The 21678-nt window shown below is 34.3% G+C and overlaps 1 protein-coding gene and 1 pseudogene across 1 annotated transcript; both read right to left on the minus strand.

The window, feature by feature from the left end:
* Positions 1-9265: 9265 nt before the first annotated feature.
* Positions 9266-9729, minus strand: LOC120123658 (homeobox protein BEL1 homolog). The gene has a single exon (XM_039142500.1). It carries the CDS (start codon positions 9691-9693, stop codon positions 9274-9276), a length of 420 nt encoding a protein of 139 aa, XP_038998431.1. The 5' UTR covers positions 9694-9729; the 3' UTR covers positions 9266-9273.
* Positions 9730-9739: 10 nt separating this feature from the next.
* On the minus strand, positions 9740-16937 carry LOC120123721 (annotated as a pseudogene).
* Between the last annotated feature and the right edge of the window lie 4741 nt (positions 16938-21678).

Below are 21678 nucleotides of genomic sequence, written 5' to 3' on the forward strand. Positions count from 1 at the left end.
ATTGTCAGTCATGCATCTAACGCTCTCATAGCAGCAAAGGTTTTCGGCTAAGTGTATCAGCTACCACATTAGCCTTCCTGGATAGAAATCAATAATCACATCGTAGTCTTTGAGAAGCTCAATCCATCTTCTTTGCCTTAGGTTTAATTTTTTATGAGTGAACAAATATTTTAAACTCTTATGATTTGTATAAATGTAGCATCGCTCACCATACAAGTAATGATGACATATCTTCAAAGCAAACACTACAGCTGCTAACTCCAAATCATGTGTCGGATAATTTCGTTCGTGTCTTTAACTGCCTTGAAGCATAGGCTACCACTTTACCTTCTTACATTAAAACACATCCAAACCATTATGGGATGCATCACTGTAAATTACATAATCCTTTCCTGACTCTGGCTGTACTAATATCGGTACCTCTGTTAGAATCTTTTCAAGCATATCAAAACTTTCTTGACACTTTTCAGTCCAGAAAAATGGTACATCCTTTCGAAGTAACTTGGTAAGTGAAGGTGCAATTATTGAAAAATTATTCATAAATCTCCAATAATATCCAGCTAACCCCAAGAAACTTCAGACTTCAGAAACATTTTGTAGAGGTTTCCACTCCACTGTCGCTTGCACTTTCTTGGAATCTATTCTAATTCCTTCTGCTGAAATCACGTGGCCCAGAAAAATGACCTTTGACAGCCAAAATTCACATTTGGGCAATTTAGCATATAACTTTTATCTCGCAATGTCTGTAGTATAATACAGAGATGTGTGTTATGCTTCTCCTTAGTTGGGTTCTGAAAGTCGTCTTGGGAATATCTTCCTCCTTTATCTTTAGCTGATGAAACCCTGATCAAATATCAATTTTCGAAAATACTGAAGCACCCTTGAGCTGATCAAACAGATCATCGATCCTCGGAAGAGGGTATTTATTCTTCACCGTCACCTTATTCAGTTTACACTAATCTATACATAATCTCATTGAACCATCTTTCTTTTTAACAAAAAGTATTGGTGCACCCCATGAAAATACACTCAGTCTAATAAAACCTCGATCAAGTAGCTCCTGTAATTGCACCTTTAATTCTCTAAGTTCCATTGAAACCATCATGTACGGAGCCATTGAAATAGGTGCAGTGCCCAAAAAAAATATCAATTTTAAACTCTACTTCTCGATCAATAGATAATCCGGGTAATTCATCAGGAAATACATCTTGAAATTCTCGAACTATCGAAATATCCTCAAATTGAATTTCAGATGTTCGGGTATCACTCACATTTGCTAAGAAAATTATACAACCTTTTTCCATCATTTTCGTTGTTGTCACTGCTAATATCACGTTGGGTAAAGATTTCTCTTTTTCTCCAATTACTATTATATCCGTATCCTTTACATCCTTTATAAATAATCGCTCCATGCTACAATCAATCCCAACCATAATGCCGATATAATCAATCCATACATAATATAATCTCAAACTCATCAAACAGTAACTCCAAAAGATTCATCAAACAGTGGTTTATTTATATATATTAAACTGGAACAAAGAAGATATAAGAAATAAAATAAGAAATGTCAGTATAGTACCTTATCAAGAAGAAAGTGGTAACTGTCATAGTAAGATAAAATTTACATTTCTTAGTATTTTTCATAGTTATATAATGGATGTTTAATCCAAATTGTGGATAAGTTATATTAAAAGATAAATAAAAGAAATGGGAATATAAAGATTTTAATTGAACGAGTGTAATAATAATATATTATGTTATAAAGGTTAATTGATTAAAGTTTTGAATTAGGCGTTAAAAGAAACAAAATTTTATCTTCCTTTGAACAGTAAATGATGTACAAAACATGTGATATATTTAATTTGTATTCGGGTATGAATGTGGGTTAAGGTTGTTACAAGAGCATGCTGTCTCGCCTCAGATAAGTCTGGCCCTCAACTCTGCTATGATCAGGCTCTTCCATTAGTCTTAGAAGAAGATCTAGTAGTCCTCCCCTGATTATGACACCTAGTCGAAATTTGAACAGAAGCCTGGGAACGGGCAGGGTCAGGGTAGATGTACACTTTGAAGAAGCTAGCTGTGGAAAATTCCTTCAATAATGACCACTGGATCTACAATGAAAGTAAGCACTTGACTTCCTACGACACTCTCCCTTGACGATTTCCACAAGACTTGCAAACTGGCACCTGAGGGAAACTCGAAGAGTCACCTCGACTAACAATTTGTTTGCTATGTATCTGAGACATTATGAGACGTGGAATTAAAGTTCGAAGGCGATCGAATGGAGTTTAAATGTTTGATCGTGGAGCACAAAAATCGAGGTAATACTCTACTACCTTTTGTATGCTTTCTGAAACACATTGATAATTGGTAAATGCATGAATGGAAATAATTGGTCCATGAGGTGTTTTAATTATTATTGAACTTATACTAAATATGGAATAATTACAGAACACTGTAGAAGACTAGGGTTGCTCGTAAAAGAAATTGGTAGATGGGTCGGAAATAATTTTAAGTCCATGAATTATGTAATGATAAATTGATCTCAAAACCCAAAATTCTGATTTATTTCTTTAAAGGTTAAATGCAGGGAATATGTTACTATGAAATTACAAAATACCCTTATGAGGTAAAGATGACCAAGTTAAACTGAATGGAAATATCGTATGTATCTGAATTGTGGAAACGACTGAATTACTCTGGAAACTCCGAAGTGACCGAGGTAAACTTGAAAACAAAATTACCTAAGTACCCTCAAAGACATATAATTAAGCGAATAACTTGGATAAGTCTGGAAATGATGATGAACTTATATATTGTACCGTCCATAAGGGTTTTGAATTACGAATTCATAACATCGACATTTCGTGATACCGTTACAACACAGAAATGAAATAAATGCCATTGGAATACATGTTTGTCTCCCTATGATCAATTCAACGATGATCTTGATTTTGAACAATTCAACTAGTGCAATCAGTGTTAAGAAATGAATAATAGTGAAGTATCACAGTAAAAATGATTGACAAATATCATAGAGTTTGGATCTGTAGTTCAATTGGACTAGGAATCATGATAATTCAATATTTATATAATCTTGAAATCTTAAATAACTCTGAACAAATACATCTGAAAAATTACCCAAAAAGGTACATATGGTTTGGATTGAAATGAATTTATTGAAATATCATCGAGATGTGGAATATTAAAATAACTATGATACTTAAATGACTGAAATACCCTAAACCCCAAAAGGATTAAAATAACTTGAACTTTAAGATGAATGAAGTAACCTCAAGTGTTGAAGTGACCTGAATATCCTAACGGCTTGAAATAAGTGAATGTATTTGGATAAATTCTAGAAACACCAACAAACTTATGTTATATTATCCCTAAAGGTTATAGCATAACTCAAGTGTGTGAGTATTTTTGATATTGATACATCCCAGAAATGTATAATACCATCAAATATATGATTGTCTCATCTAGTTCTGTTCAGTGGTAATTCTAAAAGTGACTAAATTAACAAGTGTAATCAATATTAAGAAGTGTAATCAATATTAAGAAGTGATTATTCGTGAAGTATATCAGTCTGGAAAATTGACAAGTTTTACAGGGTATAGATCATTTAGTACGGTTTGACACAAAATCATGATAATTCGGTATGAATTCGGAATATTGTAAACTACCATTTTACCCTTATTGGATTAAGTTACTAAGAATCCATCAGAAATTGAAATGTCTGGAATACTTCTATTTGTCTGAATAATTGGAACACTTGTTATGTCTAAATCTTCCATAAACTGTAAAACGATTTTGAATGTCTTTTTTATACTCAATTGCCTTCAAAAAAATATCTAAATGTTGTATGATCTTGATAAATCACTTTCCGATTGAATGATGAATCAATTAGCTATCAAACCCCCTTTTTATAAGTGATTTATGAAATTTAATCAGTTTGCAGAAATTTTGTGTTTCCCTCACTGGATAATTGCTAAGTACCTTTGAAAAATAACTGGATCCTCTAGTGTGCTCCCTCTATGTACTACATGACTGTTTTATCTGTTTTGAAAATACGTTCCATTGAAGTTTATGATTTTCTAATTTACTGATTTACTGGCTTATGAACTATGGTTACCTGAAATGTGCTATTTGGTTCCTATTTTCACTGGAAAATATAATCGTTACTAATTTATGGATCATAGAATCTATTGATTACTACTTGAACTTTTTTATTGGGACATTATCTGGGTAGGATACTAGAGTATGGAGGTTCAACTCAGTTAAACTGGTAATTACTCATATAGGTTCAGACCGATCGAGCTGGTGATTCTTTACGGACCTAAGGTGATCTTTGGTAGGCTCCGAGGCCCCGAAAACTTTCTTGGGTAGGCTTTGAGGCCCCAATGCACTCCCTTAGGTAAATCATGGGACTGCATATGGGTATGGGTGGAGGAATTTTATGTGATTTAAATAACTAGATGATCATTTTTACTATATACTATTGGATCATTATTTTGATTTAAAGTTGCTGCTTAATCTGATTTCTACTAGGTATTGTATGGGTAGGCTGAAATATGCAGGTTCAGCTCAGTCAAACAGGTAATTCGTTATATAGGTTCAAACTGATCGAGCTGGTAATTCTTTACGGACCTAAGGTGGCCCTTGGGTAGGCTCCGAGGCCCTGAGAAACTTTCTTAGGTAGGCTCTTAGGCCCCAAGGCACTCCCTTAGAGTGGGTCTTTTGCTCTGTGCTTAGGGTAAGTCCTTATGGATGCAGTTATGGAGAAACTGCATAAAGGTGTTCGGTTGGAGGGTTTTAATATGATTTAAAAATATGTTTTTAATTGTTACTATTTTAAAAAGATTGTAGCATTTTCACTGGTTTTTTAGTTGGAACACACTAGACATCCTATTCCGATTTCCTGAAAACTTGGTACTCTGAATGTTTCCTATGAACTGAAACCTTCATGGCTTTTACTCGATGAAATATCAGTGGAACCTTAGATCAATACGAAAACCTGTAGACGACTGAGTCAATAAGGAAAATTTATGATGTTCCTTTTATCTGCATGTCCTTCAGCATCACTTGGTAGTTCTGTATTACTAAGCTTCCCAAAGCTCACTCTTTTACTCACCATTTTAGGTTAAAAGAATTGTACCAGTGCAGCTACCGACATCAGGAAAGTAATTCCACCGGCGTTGATTGCGGAGTACGGTGCATGTGATTAGGGGGCATGTAGGTTGTATTTTGGTTTTATATCAAAGTATGGAAACTATTTTATTCTTGAATATTGTTAAATTCTACTTACATATTTATAAATTATTTTATGATTTTAGGCGCTTTTTACAAAAATTTTAAATTTTCTTGGATTTTTATTATGTATCGCTCTGATGACCTTAATGTGATATCTCGAAACGGATCAGGTCACCCGCATCAGTCTGAGGGTGTTAGATAGGGCATGGCCCCCTTTCTCCAATGAGTCACGGTTTCAAACTATGCCAGGCACCTATTTTATATATTTATTTTCTTCGTTGACCAACAATAGTCAAATTCGGGAATGAGTCCATAAACTTTTAGGACAATCTAAAAACTGGCCTAAATTTTGAAAACTCACAAACTGATCCTTAAAATTAATTAAATAAAAATCTAATTAAAATTATTAGTAATAACCCAAAATTTTCGGGTGTGACAGTCAGTTTTGGCTTTGTGTGTGCTGTGAGATAAAGGGTTGAAGAAGACCATAACCATTTGTTTGTTAACTGTGATTACACTAAGCAGGTTTGGGGTTTTGTTTTGAAAGCTAATTGTTTGAATGGAGAAATTATTTAATGGACTCGATTCAGTACGTCATCCATGGTTCCAGTGAATCACATTCATTAATTTTAAAATAACCTCCAAATAACTACTCACTTCTTATTTACACGAAGGAAAGATGTGAAGATTCACCTTAAAAAAATGAAATGAAAAAAAATATTATTGGTTGAGAGCACATATAACATGATGAGTCAGGTCTATCTAATAATTTTTTGTTTGAATAGGCAAGTTGAAATATGGCATGAACTAGTGGAGTGGGTTCTAAGGAATTGTAAGGGTAAGGCCAGCTGAGTTAGAAATTTTAAATTACAACATCATAATTGTAAATTATGATATTTAAATAAAATCATATATATATATATATATATATATATATATATATAAAAGTTGGGATCAATTTCTTTTGTCATAATACCAAAATCAACTTCCAACGTTTATTAAAATGGTAATTGTCCCCTATTTTTTTCCAGCATTTTGCCCCTCAACGTTTTATTTTAAGACAAAAGGTCCCATAACGTTTAATTGAATATTCCTTTTAGTTCTTATTCTTTTTTTTCTAGAGCATTTTGGCCCTCAAATTTTATTTTAGGATAAAAAATATCGCTCTTTTAAAGTGTTAACCGTTTGTTAACTAACTATTTTCATACATAGAGAAGTCTTTTTGCCCTAAAATAAAACATTGATGACCAAATTTATCTAAAAAAAAGAATAAGATCTAAAATAATTATTTGAATAAATGTTGGGGACTAATTTTAATATTATGTCATTTCTGATTTAGGATGTCAAAATATTTCTAAAAGTGGTGTTATTTATTTTTAAATTATATAATATATAATCTATACATGATTTTTGTTAAAAACAAATTTACGAGACATACACTCAATAACTACAATAACATTTGTTATACCCGCAATCTCGATTAATACAATACGACCGAAAATGTGGACACATCTGAAGTTTAAATCCCTGATTCTATAGGTGCCTTTCAACCACATTATACATGGGCTAAGAAAAAATATCATCGCGGTCCTTTTGCTTGTTGTTTCTTCTAGATAACTGTTGAACTTTAGATCAATAATTTGACTGTTGTTCGAGATGGTAACTGGTAAGGAAAAGGCATTGAACGGCCTTAAATGTTATCTTATTTTTTGTCTTTGATTATTTCCTTCCGAAAATTAATGTGACATACAGTGTGTCGAAAATCATTGTTTAAGGATTTATTTAATGTTTTAGTGATTAATTTGCTTCTTTTAAAATTTTAGCGATGAAAATGAAAAATTATTTAAACATTAGTTACTATTTATGTAATTTATTTTTTTAATTTTATATATTATTGTATCATGTCAATAATCCGTTAAAAATCTAACGACTGTTAATCTTCAGTGACCATAATTTAATTAAATAAAAATGAAAGTAGTCAAATATTGTAATTTTTTGAATTCACTGAGAAAAAATGTACAAAATTTAAATGAAAGCGATCAATCCTATAATTTATCAAATTTTCAAAACATATCATCGATGACGGATCTAGACAGGGGCGGGTAGGACAGTCACTCTCCTTAAAATTTCAATTTATATATATTTTAGATATTTTATTTTATTTCTTTTAAAAAATTGTTTCTACTCCTAAAATTATATAAGCTACATCTCTTTCAAATTTTATAAGTTCTCATTCTAACATAAAATCTTACGTTCGATACACCATTTCTTTTATTTGAAGCAAATTAAATGAGCATTTATTTCATCAATGGATGATTTTAATCTCCCATGCTTTTGTATTACTTTTGACTATTATATTCAAGCTAATACTAAGAAAACAAATTAGGGTGAAATGTTTTGTGTGCATTTACTTCTTCATTAAAGTCTATATATATATATAGCTATGAATTGTAGACAACTCCTAAAAGTAGGTTTGAAATTTGGGTTTATTTATTTAATAATTAATTTCTAAGAAATTTCATAAAATGCTGATTTTTATTTTCTCGTATTCGTTTTAGTCATAGATTCTAAATTTATTAAGAGCACTGTTCTTTATTTCTCTTGAGCCTCTCTTATTCCCTCTAAATAAAATTAATATTATATTTAAAATTTGTGAGAAAAATATATCTTTTATTTTTGTTTGACAATCCCAATAAAATATTTTTTCTGAAATTTGTAATATTTTTCAAATTTTCTTTTTCATGTTTCCTAATGTATAAACGCCAGTTGAAGGATGGAGTTTGAAAATGGAGTTATAAATGCATCTTTTTCATTGGCAAAAAAAGCAGCAGCATAATCAATAGTGGTTGGTTTAAGGGGTAACCAATTCAATATCGCTTAAGTAAATTTTCAAGTTCGAGTCTTTGTGTATGCAGAAAATCTCTGTTGGAAGATTCACCCACCAAAACTAAGTGTTCGACTCGGGTCTATCCGGATTAGTCAATGAAAGACTTTGGAACCGAGAGGAAAACTAAAAAGAAAAAAAATGCAACAGCATAAACCATGCTCAAATTTGAGAAAATTACATACAGAAAAAGCCGGCAATTCTTGTGGACATGAAATATCATCTTCATGAAGATGAATTAGGGACCACATGGCAATTCAGACTATCACTATATTCCCATAATTCCTACTGTAGGACTGCCCTAATTAATTTCCAAAACTAAGGTCTCCAACCAAATTGTGAAGAAAATTTAAAAATTTTGAATTCTGAAGTTCAACTCAAACAAGAACCACAAACATTCCAATCACTTATCCTAGGCATTGAAATATTGAAAGATAGGGGAGACCTAACAAACGTGTATATATATATATATATGTATAATCAACTTTGCAGTAAATAAACATTGTTCTTCCAGTACATATGTAAAATAACAAGTGTAGCTTTACAGTATTGGTGTAAATAGTGGTGTTTTCTGAATAGCGGTTTGTTATTATCGGAATAGCGGTGTTATACTTCAGTATTGGTGTTTTCTGAAACCGTTATTGCATGACCGTGTACTGCAATAACCGCAATAATCTCACTATGTCCGCAATCACGATAAATGTAATCGGGAACACGACCGCAACTGCAATTAAATTCCTGATTTTATTTGTGCTACCTAAGGTTTATATATATATCATTTGCATCCTTTGATGAATCCATTTTTCTATTCGGTTTCTATCCAGCCAAATCATGAAGCAGCTGTGCACCCATCAAGTTCCTGTAAGGCAAATGCTGTCCTTCACCGTCTGAAACTGAGTACTGAACTGGTTGACAATCTTCCATTTGGTCTCTAGGGTAAAACAAGGATCTTTGTGATGGTGTGTGAAGCTAAGCTCACCCCGTTCCCACCATGCTGTTGTAACCTAACGTCAACGACACGCCACGGCTGCCGTCTGATGACTGTAGGAAGAGATGTCCAAATCATGGCACCATAAGTCGAGAAATCATGTTGTTGTTGATGATGATGATGCAAACGGTGAAAGCTAAGCTCACCCGTTCCCACCATGCTGTTGTAACCCTAACGTCAACGACACGCCACCGGCTGCCGTCTGATGACTGTAGGAAGAGATGTCCAAATCCATGGCACCATAAGTCGAGAAATCATGTTGTTGTTGATGATGATGATGCAAACCGTGCTGGTTCTCGGTGGTCTTGGCATCGATTTTATCCAGATTCGTTGAGATAACAGACGATAGACATTCGGATTCCACTCGAACGAGCTGGTCCGGGGTCGGTTTTTTATCGTTTTGATTAACATCAGTGGCTCCATTAGGTGAGACCATGTTGTTGTCATGCTCTTTGTTTCTTCCAAATACATCTCTTCCACCATTGGCTTCCACAGTCTCACTCTGGCATTGATGAACCAATTGGATACCTATTGGAACACAAGTTAAAACAAAAGTCGTCATATGATCAAATTATATTATATGGTATAGGATTTTGGTGTATGTTATTTTATGTGGACAAGGCCTGATGCTTCTTGAGAGACCTGTTCTTGAGAGACCTGTTTGGCGGCAAGATATGTTTATCAACATCGCTTGGGTATCTGCAAATATTGAAAATTTTCAACCACAGTTACTAACAAAGAATATTTCATGCATGGATTTAAACAGTGGTCCGCTATTAGAATAACAACACCGTTATATACGATAGAAGTACCGTCTAAAACCGTTATTTCATAATCACGATACCCGCAATGATCGCAATAGCATCTATTATCATCGTGATCGTTATAAACACAATGCAACCACAACTGTGATCTGAATACCTGATTTTATGTAAAAAAAAAAAAAAAGCTTTGAGATTTGGTTTAGGGGGGAGGGTTTACGGGTGTAGAAAATGCTCAAATAGCCAAGCTCGAAGAACGGAGACTGATCTTTCGGGCAGGCCTCTTTGGGGTCTCCATGGATGAGAGTCCATCATGTTCATTTGCTGGAAAGCCCTTTCTGCCTTAAAGTTTGATCGAGGATCCTTAGCCTCGGTGTTTCGCCTCTAGTTGTCCGGGCGCAACCGGGTCTTTTTCTCCGGTGGCCTTGAGCGTAGCTTGAATTGGCCGACGATGCCATCCCTTAGGCATCTAAAATGCCTTGACATCGCCTTGGACGCCAAAGCTGAATAACGATGCTGCCCCAATGCCGGCCACTACTTCAAACGAAGACGCCACCTCTTTCATTTGATCGCAATAGTACTTGTATCTTCTATCCACTACACATGCGAACAAGAGGAATGAGAATCAAAGCTGAAATTTTGTCGAACTCATTAAGCGATTTCAGTAGTTGAGGGAGAGGTCCTCGTTCGAGCAGTTACGTCTACCTCTTCCAGCATTGAAAGCAGCTTGATTTTTCTTTTCTGCAACTCCATGAAATCAAGGGAATGAAGAAGGGATTGTTTCATTGAAGAACTAGCTCCATTTTCATCATGGTGGGACGGCAGCTTTTGTTTCGATGCATTGATCTGTTGGAAATAAAACACTCACACAAACAACTTTTATTGAAACTCAAACAAATATTACAAGAGTACTCTCACTCAAAAACAAGAACTACAACTCACTCTTATAAGACTTTGCTTCTTCACTCACTTAGAAGCTCTTAATTTTTCTTGATGCTTAAAACTAAAATGGGAAGGGGTATTTATACTACTCAAGAACAATCCTACACCACACAAATAAACTAATTTAAACCATTACAAAATCAACAAATATCTAACTCTCACCTAACTAAATTGATGTAAGCAATGACATCATTAATTAAATGATGTAAGCAATGACATCTTTAATTAAATGATGTAAGTAATGACATCAATTTAGTTTGGGTTTGGGTTTAGGCTCCCATAATGGATCAAGTTTATGATCCAACACCCTCCCTTAAACTTGATCTCGTGACCCCTAGTAGGTTCCTTAATCTTAAGAAGTCTTCGCTGGTCAGTGGCTTGGTAAAAATATCAGCAACTTGATCTTGTGACTTCACATATTCAACTTCCACATCTTTTCTTTCAACACACTCCCTTATATAGTGGTAGCGAATATCAATGTGCTTGCTTCGATCATGGAATACTGGATTCTTCGCTAAGGCAATGGCTGACTTGTTGTCGACACAAACCTTGGTAGGCTCTTCTTGTATCAAACCAATCTCCTTCAATAGATTTCTAAGCCAAATTGCATGACAAACACATGAGGTAGCAGCAACATATTCCGCTTCACAAGTGGATATGTGACAATCGGTTGTTTCTTTGACATCCATGTGAATGCAATATCTCCCATGAAAAATACGAATCCAGTAGTGCTCCTTCGATTATCTATGTCTCCACCCCAATCACTGTCGCTATATCCAACAAGCTTGTAATCATTAGAACTGAATAGAACAAGCCAAAGTCAATTGTACCTTTCAGATAGCGAAGAATTCTCTTTGCGGCTTTAAAATGGGTGGTTGTTGGGGATTCCATGTAGCGACTAACCAATCCAACTGCGTGAAGAATATCGGGTCTCGTGCAAGTTAGATAGCGTAACTTCCTACCAACTTTTGAAGAATGTTGGATCTACACTTTCTCCTTCTTCATGTTTGGTCATCTTGATCCCGTATTCTGCCGGTGTGCTTATTGGCTTACAGTTCTCCATCTTGAACTTCTTCAGTATCTCCTTTGCATAGCTTTCCTGTGAAATGAAAATTCCATCATTTTGTTGCTTAACTTCAATGCCAAGTATACGCCATGAGCCCCATGTCTGTCATCTCGAATTCTTTCATCATCACATCCTTGAATTCATTAAACATGCTTGGGTTGCTTCCAGTGAAGATCAAATCGTCCACGTAGAGGCACACGATCAAAATATCTTCATCTTTGATCTTGATATATAGAGCATGCTCGTAGGGACATTTGTTGAAGCCATTCTCTTGGAAGTACTTGTCGATTCGGCTATTCCATGCCCTTGGTGCTTGTTTTAGCCCGTAAAGAGCCTTCTTCAACTTCAACACCTTGTCTTCATGCCCTTTGACTTCATAGCCTGATGTTGCTGAATGTAAAGTTCCTCTTCAAGAACTCCATTTAGGAAGGCGGACTTTACATCCATCTGTTGTATCTTCCACTTGTTTTGAGCTGCCAAAGAAATGATTAGTCTGATAGTCTCCAATCGAGCAACAGGAGCAATACCTCATCATAGTCAATTCCAGCCTTTTGACTATAGCCTTTAGCAACTAGCCTCGCCTTGTGCCTTTCATCTCTCCTTTGGCGTTTTGCTTTGTTTTGTACACCCATTTGACACCTATCGCCTTATGTCCCTTGGGAAGTGAGGTAAGTTCCATGTGTCATTCTTCTCGATGGCCTTGATTTCTTCATCCATCGCATCTCTCTATTTCTTTTCTTGTACCGCTTCTTGAAAGCTCACTGGTTCACAATCGACAAACAAACAAAATAATGTAAGATTATCTTGTCGTTCAGTTACCTCATAGAGATCTCTAAGGCTTCTTGTGCGTTGCACAACTCTTTCACTTTGACTCCCACTTGACGATGATGAAGGTGATGAGTCTCCTTGAGTGGTTGATGTTGGTGAAGTGGGTGGAGTTGCAAGCTCTTGTTGAGATTCATCTAGTTGCTCCCTCATTGTCTGCTCATCTTCTTCAAACTGAGGAAAGAAATTGAAGTCATCTGTATGGGAGTTAAAATCCCATTCTCCTTCTTCGTTGAAGACCACATCTCGACTAATCACAAACTTCTTATTGTCTGGATTGTACAACTTGTAGCCCTTCGAATTAGCATCATAGCCGATGAAGATAAAACTCTCGCTTTTATCATCAAGCTTCGTTCTTCTCTCGTCTGGTACGTGAACATGGGCTATACTTCCAAAGGTTCTCAAGTTGGGAAATGCCAGGCTTTCTTCCACTCCATGCCTCTTGCGGTGTCTTTCCCCATACACTTCTTGTTGGAGATCGATTTGACAAGTAGACTGCACACGATACTGCTTCCGCCCAAAATTCTTTGGGTAGTTTCTTGCTTTTGAGCATGCTTCGTGCCATGTCGAGGATTGTTCTATTCTTTCTTTCTGCCACACCATTTTGCTGGGGGGATCTAGGAACTGTCATTGGTCGACGAATTCCATTTGCTTCACAGAACTCTTGAAACTCCCTGGAAGTAAATTCTCCACCTCGATCGGATCTCATGGCTTTGATCTTTCTACCGCTTTCTCTCTCCACTGCTGCTTTGAACTTCTTGAATACTTCAAAAACTTCTGACTTCTGTTTCAAGAAATATACCCAGGTTTTTCTTGAAAAATCATCAATGAAGAGAAGAAAATAGTTATTTTACCGAGAGAACTTGGCTTGATCGGTCCACACACATCGGTATGGATGAGCTCAAGTGGCTTCTTAGCTCTTGTCTCTGACTCCTTTGGAAAGCTTTTCCTGAATTGTTTCCCGACTAGACACCCTTCACAGAGTTGGTCAGGATGGTTGATGTGAGGTAGTCCTTTCACCATCTCCTTCTTAGATAATAGCTCTAGACCTCCAAAATTGAGATGCCCAAATCGAAGATGCCAAAGCCATGATGCATCTTTGTAGCAAGCTTTCAGGCACTTTGCAACATCATTTTGTATGTTGATCAAGAACATTCTATTCTTTGACATCGGCACTTTAGCAATGAAGTTATTCTTATCATCTTTTATAGAAAGATTATAATTATTCATATGAATATCATAACCTTTCTCTACCAGTTGCCCTAAACTTAAAATGTTACTTTTCATATTGGGCACATAGTAGACATTTGAAATAAATTGATGTCTCCCATCTTTCAAACGGATAAGAATGTTACCTCTCCCTTTCACTGCTATTGTGGATCATCTCCAAACGAAACATTTCCACTTACTGACTCGTCTAGCTCCACAAACATGTCTTTCCTTCCACACATGTGATTGCTTGCACCACTGTCAAGATACCAGGAATTTGCTTGGCCACCATCAGTTTCCTTTCGTGCTAGAAGAAGAGTTTCTTTGCCATCTGTCTTTTCCTCCACGTAATTGGCCTTCTCCTCAATTTTGTTGTTGGGAGCTCTACATTCTGAAGCATAATGCCCAAATTTTTGACAATTATAACATCGAATTTGAGATTTGTCATACTTTGAGTTTGGATAATTCTTCCACGGCCTCGTGTTGAGCTTTCTCCTTTCTCATAGTTGTTGTTGGAATTGTTATTGTTGTAATTCCAGCCTCGTCCACGACCTCGACTTCCACCTCGTCCATGGCCTCTACCTCTTCCTTGGCCACGTTGGTTTCTATCATTGCGTTGGCTCTCATGCATATCCTTGAGTTGCAGCTTGAGGAGTTGCTCAGTAAACTCATGCTTCTTTTTATGCTTCTCTTCGTATGCTTGCAATGATCCTTGGAGCTGTTCGATCTTCATTTCTTCCAAGTCTTTAGTTTCTTCAATCGTCACGACGATGTGCTCAAATTTGGGATCCAACGAACGGAGTATCTTCTCTATTATCCTCACATCGTCTAACTTTTCACCATTTCTTTTTAATTGATTAGAAACAGCTACTACTCTTGAGAAATAATCTGAAATAGACTCAGATGCTTTCATGTTTAAGGATTCGAATTCACCTCTTAATGTTTGGAGACGAACCTTCTTCACTTGCTCGGATCCTTTGTAAGAGGTTTGCAGCTTCTCCCACGCTTCCTTGCTAGAGCTTGCACTTGAAATCTTTTCAAAACCATCATCATCTAATGCTTGATAGATGAGGTAGAGAGCCTTCTTGTCTCTCTTTCTTGAATCCTTCAAAGTTGTCTTTTGATCTGGTGTAAGAGTAGCAAAAACATCATCATCCGCAGGCTCATTATAGCCTTTCTCTATGATATCCCACACATCTTGTGATCCAAGAAGTGCCTTCATTTTGATACTCCAATTGTCGTAGTTGTTGTTGTTGAGTGTCGGAACTTGGAATGGTGCCATACCATTTGCCATATCTCTCAATATAATGAGATTTTGTAAAATCCGATTGCACGGATGAATCCGGAACGATGAAAAAAAAAAAAAAACTTTGGAGGGACTTGGACACCTCGGTCAAGGGCTCCAACTCGGCTGAATCGGCTCAACTCGGTGAGTCAACTCGATTTTCTGGCAGCAGTCTTCCGGCGGTGCGTGGCGGTGCGTCAGAACTCAGATTGAGAAAATTCTGGCGGCGGCGTATTCCTCTCGTCGAGACCTTCGATCTTTCCAACTCGCTCTGATACCACTTTGTTGGAAATAAAACACTCACACAAACAACTTTTATTGAAACTCAAACAAATATTACAAGAGTACTCTCACTCAAAAACAAGAACTACAACTCACTCTTATAAGACTTTGCTTCTTCACTCACTTAGAAGCTCTTAATTTTTCTTGATGCTTAAAACTAAAATGGGAAGGGGTATTTATACTACTCAAGAACAATCCTACACCACACAAATAAACTAATTTAAACCATTACAAAATCAACAAATATCTAACTCTCACCTAACTAAATTGATGTAAGCAATGACATCATTAATTAAATGATGTAAGCAATGACATCTTTAATTAAATGATGTAAGTAATGACATCAATTTAGTTTGGGTTTGGGTTTAGGCTCCCATAATGGATCAAGTTTATGATCCAACATGATCTGTTTATTTCCCAGGCTGCAAAACTCGTTCAAAAGATCTCGTGCAGGTCCCAAGTACTTTGAATTCCTCAGCTGGAACTGCCCTTGATGATGTAAATTTGCAGGCTTCTTTGTAAAGCCATCTCTAGAACTCGATGAACCAATGAACCTCATATCATCATAGCCATGGCATGTCTGCCTTAGTTCAAAAGACTGTAGCCCAATACCGGTGGGATTGGTCGATGAAAGAGAGAGTGAAAGACCTTGACTCGGCCTCTCGTTTCCCTCGCAAGGGAAAACACACCTCAAAGAAGAATCGTCAACGACAAGCAACCTGTTTTCTTGCCAGTGAGCTGACTCGGTTCCGACTATTAGATTCTCAGTCCCGGTTTCAGGCAAGTCAGTTGTGAACTCGGGTTGACAAAACTCAGTCGTCCACTCATTTACAAAGCTTTGGATCTGATTCACGAGATGGGTTTGCATGGTTGAGTTACCAGGTGAAACATCCGAAAAACAAAAACCAGCCGACGACACAACGATATCATTCTTCGATTTATCATCACAGATTTCTCTAGCCATCTTCCTTTTAATGTTTCCTGCAACAAAAATAAGTCCTTCAAGATTCACTCCAAGAATTAAAGGGAACCCCATAATAATTAAAGCGTTATGAATTATATCTAATAAACAAAGATCAAATCTTGTTAAAACAAAAATTTATGAGAGGTTTTAGAGGCTTTGGGATTGGGGGAGAAAGGTTCATTTTCTTCATTTGGAACAAACTTAATTAAGAGAGAGTTAAGGGATGCCTTACCAGATATGGAACAAGTTGAACTTTGTTGTTAAAGAATCAACAGATATGGATGAAAGGGGTTGAAGAAGAAGAAGATCTTTAGCTTGGCCTTATATTTGTTTTATGTTAAAACCCAAGATGGTGCGCCATGAAAACACAAGAGCTAAGCAGAGGAAAAGCTGAGATAAAATCTTCCCTACAAAAAGAAGTTTCAGATCCAGAGGTGATGATGGGGCACTTGAGCAGCAATGACACCATCATATTCATGTGGAACAGTAATGACAATAGTTACTTAAAAATTTTAAATTATTATATATTTTTATTGAAAATTTAACTTTATCTTTTAAATTTTTATAATTGATATTCTTTAAAATTTTAAAAGTTTATCTATCATAATATGAAATCTTAATTTCGTCCCTAAACTCATATCCATCCTTTTTCTCTCACTAGCTCAAGAGGGTCAATGAAGAAAAATTATTAGATGGAATCGACTCACCACATCATCCGTAATTCTAGCCAATAAGATTAGAGATGGGCATCGGGTCATTTTAAAAACATTTTGGGTTCGGGTCGGTTTGGGTTTATGGTGAAAAATACCCGACCCGACCCAAAAAAATTATAATTTTACCTTATATATTTAGGAATAATTACAATAATACCCCTCTATATTTTTTTCAATTAAGTCATTGTTTTTATTGAATAATAATAATATTTTTTATTATTTCGGGTCGGGTGAAATCTTGTTTTGGTCGGGTCGGGTTGGGTGAAATCTTGTTTTGGTCGGGTCAGGTGGACCAAAAACCCGACCCAACCCGGCTCATGCTCATCCCTAAATAAGATTCATCTATCTTATTTTTTTTCTAGGTGATTCTTCACATTTTTCTATATGTAAATAAGGAGTGAGTAGTTATTTAAAAATTATTTTGAAATGGATGGATTTTTTTGGTTGAAACTATAATGACGTGGTGAACCAGTTCCATCTAATAATTTCTCGCCCATGAGATGAGTAGTTATTTAAATAATATATTCAATTATCTCAATAGCAAACAACAAACTATAGAATGAATTATCTATTTGATCACTTATATGTGTTTACATTTTTATTTTAATTATCTTTTTAAATTATACTTAATTTTATGTTTATTTCTACTTTGGTCACTTCGATTGGGTTTAACTGTTAACTTAACGAAAAAGTAATATGATATACAACAAAATCACTATAAATTAATAATGTCGGAATCACATAATTTTACTAATTTAAAAATATATTAATTAATCACAAAATTAATAAATTATTAATTTAAAGATTTTTTTCTGATTTAAATACCTACATTATTCTTCATAATAAACATATATACTATATTGATTAATTAAATGATGTTCATGTATAATGTGATTAATTAAATAGGTTTTTTGCCAAATAGGGCAAATTGTTTTATTAATTAGCCCAATAGGGCATATAGAAGTTTATTTTAGGATTTATGAAATTTGCTACAATGTTCAAGAAACTCGTCACGTCGAAGTGATGAGTTTGTCTAATTAATATTTTTTTATTTAAACTCATCACGTCGAGGTGATGAGTTTTAATAAAATATAATTTTTATTAAATTTTATCACATCAGGATAAAAGTTTGAATAAAAAATATTTTTTATTAGAATTCATCATGTCGATGTGATGAGCTCTAAGTCACTATAGCAAATGATGTATGTCGCTAAATAAATTTCTATATGTCCTTTTGGTCTAATTAATTAAATTATTTGCCCTGATGGACTAAAAACCAATTAAATATAATACATACCCTAAAACAAACAAAATTCGTCGCAGTATGTAATACTAGTTAAAACTTAATGCAAGTTCATGGATGATAAGAAAATCAACCATTATATAAACAACATCAAACATTCATAATTAGTCAATACAAATCGAAACCAACCAACCATGGCTCCACATCTAAAAGGTGTCCAAAAATAACAATAGGAATAATATTTTTACTAAGTTTCCTAGTTATATTTGTAATTTTATAGAATTATTAATTTATAATATTGAAGGGACCATAAATTTATATGAGAGTATTTCAAAAAAATTTATTATATTAATAATTTATTTGAAATGGTTAATTTATTAACTATTTTAGAGAAATTATTAATTTATCGAGTATTAATTTATAGAGGTTTTTGTTGGGAATTTTGAAGCTCAAAAGATCAGTCGAAAAAGAGCCAAGATGGGTGAATTGGCTTTTTGAAATTTTAGGGAAATAATGAGAAAGGATAGGAAATATTTGCACAATGATTTATAGTGGTTTAACTTTTTAACCAAGTCTACATCCACTACCTTAGCTCCTCACTAAGGATTTCTATCAAATTCTCTAATTTTTTTTTTCTTTTTCTAGGCTCAAGAGTAACCTTTACAATTTTCCTATCTTTTCAATGGCTAAGATAGAATCAAGACACCTTTTACAAAGGAATAAAAGATTGTAAACAAGAAAACCTCTCTAATGTATGTGTTTACAAATTAATCTCACAAAAACACTATATTTACAAGAGAAAAGGAAAAATAAGATTGAAAGAGTTTTTCTCTTGACGTGGATTGCTTGGATAGGTGTTGTAACCTTCTTCAAGTGTCTTGAACTTCATTTTATATGTTGGAATGTGTTTGTGAACGTTTCTAGTCGTTGCGATGTTTTGGAGCCATTGGAGATTAATTTTCTGCAAAATAAAACTATCCAGATACAAGAGTATCGATACTCGGGCTAGGAGTATCGGTATTGCTCTGATAAAAACTAGTCATTTATGATCGTTAGACAGGGAGTATCGATACTAGGGTTTGGGGTCTCGATACTTACATATTATCGGTACCAAATTTTCATTCTGGAATTTGAACACATATAAAATCAATAGGCAGTATCGGTATTGCCATGGGAGTATCGATACTTCCCTTACCTTGGGTATCGATACTACATAAACAATACCAATATTGTTCATGTGGTATCGATACTGAAGGAATAGTATCGGTACTTCATGTTCAGAAAAATATATAGTGTTCAAATTCAAGTTTTATGGACTTTGAATTATTTTTAAAAACTTTTTATAAATTCAATTTAGTCCAAAAATATTTTGCCCTTAAATTTGTTATATCAAAATGGGTTCAACAATCTCCCTATTTTTGATATAACAAAACATTTGAAGAATGGTTTTTTGGCAAAACTCTTGTTTAATAAAAAAATTAATGAAAAAGAGAAATATTTTGGAAAATATTAAAGCTCCCCTTTTAATTCTTGAACTTGAAATTTTCAAACTCATACTTCTCCCCCTTTTTGTTATATCAAAACAAATTAAAACTTTAAGGTGCAAAAATAACAATGGAGAGTAAGTAGTAATTTTAACATTCAAATTATTTGAAAAATCAAAAGCTCTCCCTCAACAAATGCATTCCAAAAAAAATTGACTTTGAAAAATTTGACACTTAAAAATTATTTAATTTCAACAAAGATGAACAAACATGTTAGCAACATATGAAATTCAATTAATCCAAGTCTATACTACTTTATGCAACATTAACATGAAACATTAAAGTTCATATGCATAAAGCTTTCTAAAATGTTATGCATTTGAAAAATTGATATCAATTGTTAGAGAGATATCATTTGTAATAAAAGATATCATGATAGACTTCCAACTCGTGCCCGACTAGCTCGGATGGGAACTCAAACTGATGAGTTATGTGTCTTCTGTAAAGAGGAAATTGAAACTCGAAATCATTTGTTTGTTAACTGCCACTTTGCTAAAGCTCTTTGGAACTCCATATTGCAGCTCACTCACTTGCGTAAACCCCACATGTCCTGGGAAACAAGGCTTGATTGGTCTTGTAGAGAATGGAAAGGTAAATCCCTCATCTCCACTGTTTTGAGGATTGTATGGAATGCTTTCATTTATTTCATTTGGGAAGAAAGGAATAGAAGAATCTTTCAAAATAGAAATAGAGAAATGGACCAGCTTTTGAATAACATCAAGGAGCAAGTTAGAATCCAGCTTATGGACAAGAAAATCAATAGACTTGATGATGTTAATTCTTTCTCTGTAATTATTGGAGTATTAACTAATTTTTTGTTGTAAATAATTGGTTCCCTCTTGGGATGTTTCTTGTTTCCTGTAATGTTCCTTTGGATAATAAAATTCAATTTATCCAAAAAAAAAATCAGGTCAAAAATCAAAATTTGTAAAAATAAAACATTAAAATCATTTTTGACCAAAAATAATTTTGATGAACTAAAATTTATGAAAAATCATTAAACTTTTAAAATTTTCATCATAATACATTTTAACATACATGAGATAGAAAAATAACACAAAAAAATTTAAGTGTAAAACTCATGCATGCATAGGCAAATAGGCAACGAATAATGTAAAATCAAAAACTTTAAGTTTAGAGGTTATTCATTCCTCATCAAGTGTGGCAAGAGCATTCAAATTTCTTCACTTTGTCACCATTGCTCCCACACATCTACGAGAGACATTTATTTAGATTTTGGTATCCAAATTTCTTTGGATCCTTGAACATTAGTTTCAATGCCCCTTGTTCCTTTTGGAAACCATACTTGTTTAATTTTAAAACGTTTTCCTTTCTTTAAAGGACAAGTATGTTCCATGTGACCATGAAAATGACAATGTGAGCATTTTTTCATTTTTAAGCATGATGAATTGTTTTGAGAAATTAAATCATTTTCTTTTGTCGAGCTTTAAAGCTTAACTTTCAAATAAAAGTTTTCTTTTTCTAAATCATTGATTTTGATTTTTGAAAGCTCAAAATTATTTTTTAAAATTTCATTTTGCTTTTCAAAATCAAATTTTGCTTTCAAAATCAAATCATTTTCAACTTTGAATTTTGAAATTAATTTCTTATATTTGGAATTCATTGTCTCAAATTTCAAATACAATTCATCATAGGCATCTTGTAACTCTTTAAATGAATAAGATTTTGAATCAAAATAGTTAGAAGTTACCA

Source organism: Hibiscus syriacus, unplaced genomic scaffold (assembly GCF_006381635.1).
Source record: "Hibiscus syriacus cultivar Baekdansim isolate YM2019G1 unplaced genomic scaffold, ASM638163v2 tig00110402_pilon, whole genome shotgun sequence".
NCBI classification, from domain to species: domain Eukaryota; kingdom Viridiplantae; phylum Streptophyta; class Magnoliopsida; order Malvales; family Malvaceae; genus Hibiscus; species Hibiscus syriacus.

What these genes read in the sequence shown, in the direction of transcription:
- LOC120123658 (XM_039142500.1), bottom strand. Translation starts at nt 9,693, where the DNA reads ATGACGACTTTTGTTTTAACTTGTGTTCCAATAGGTATCCAATTGGTT.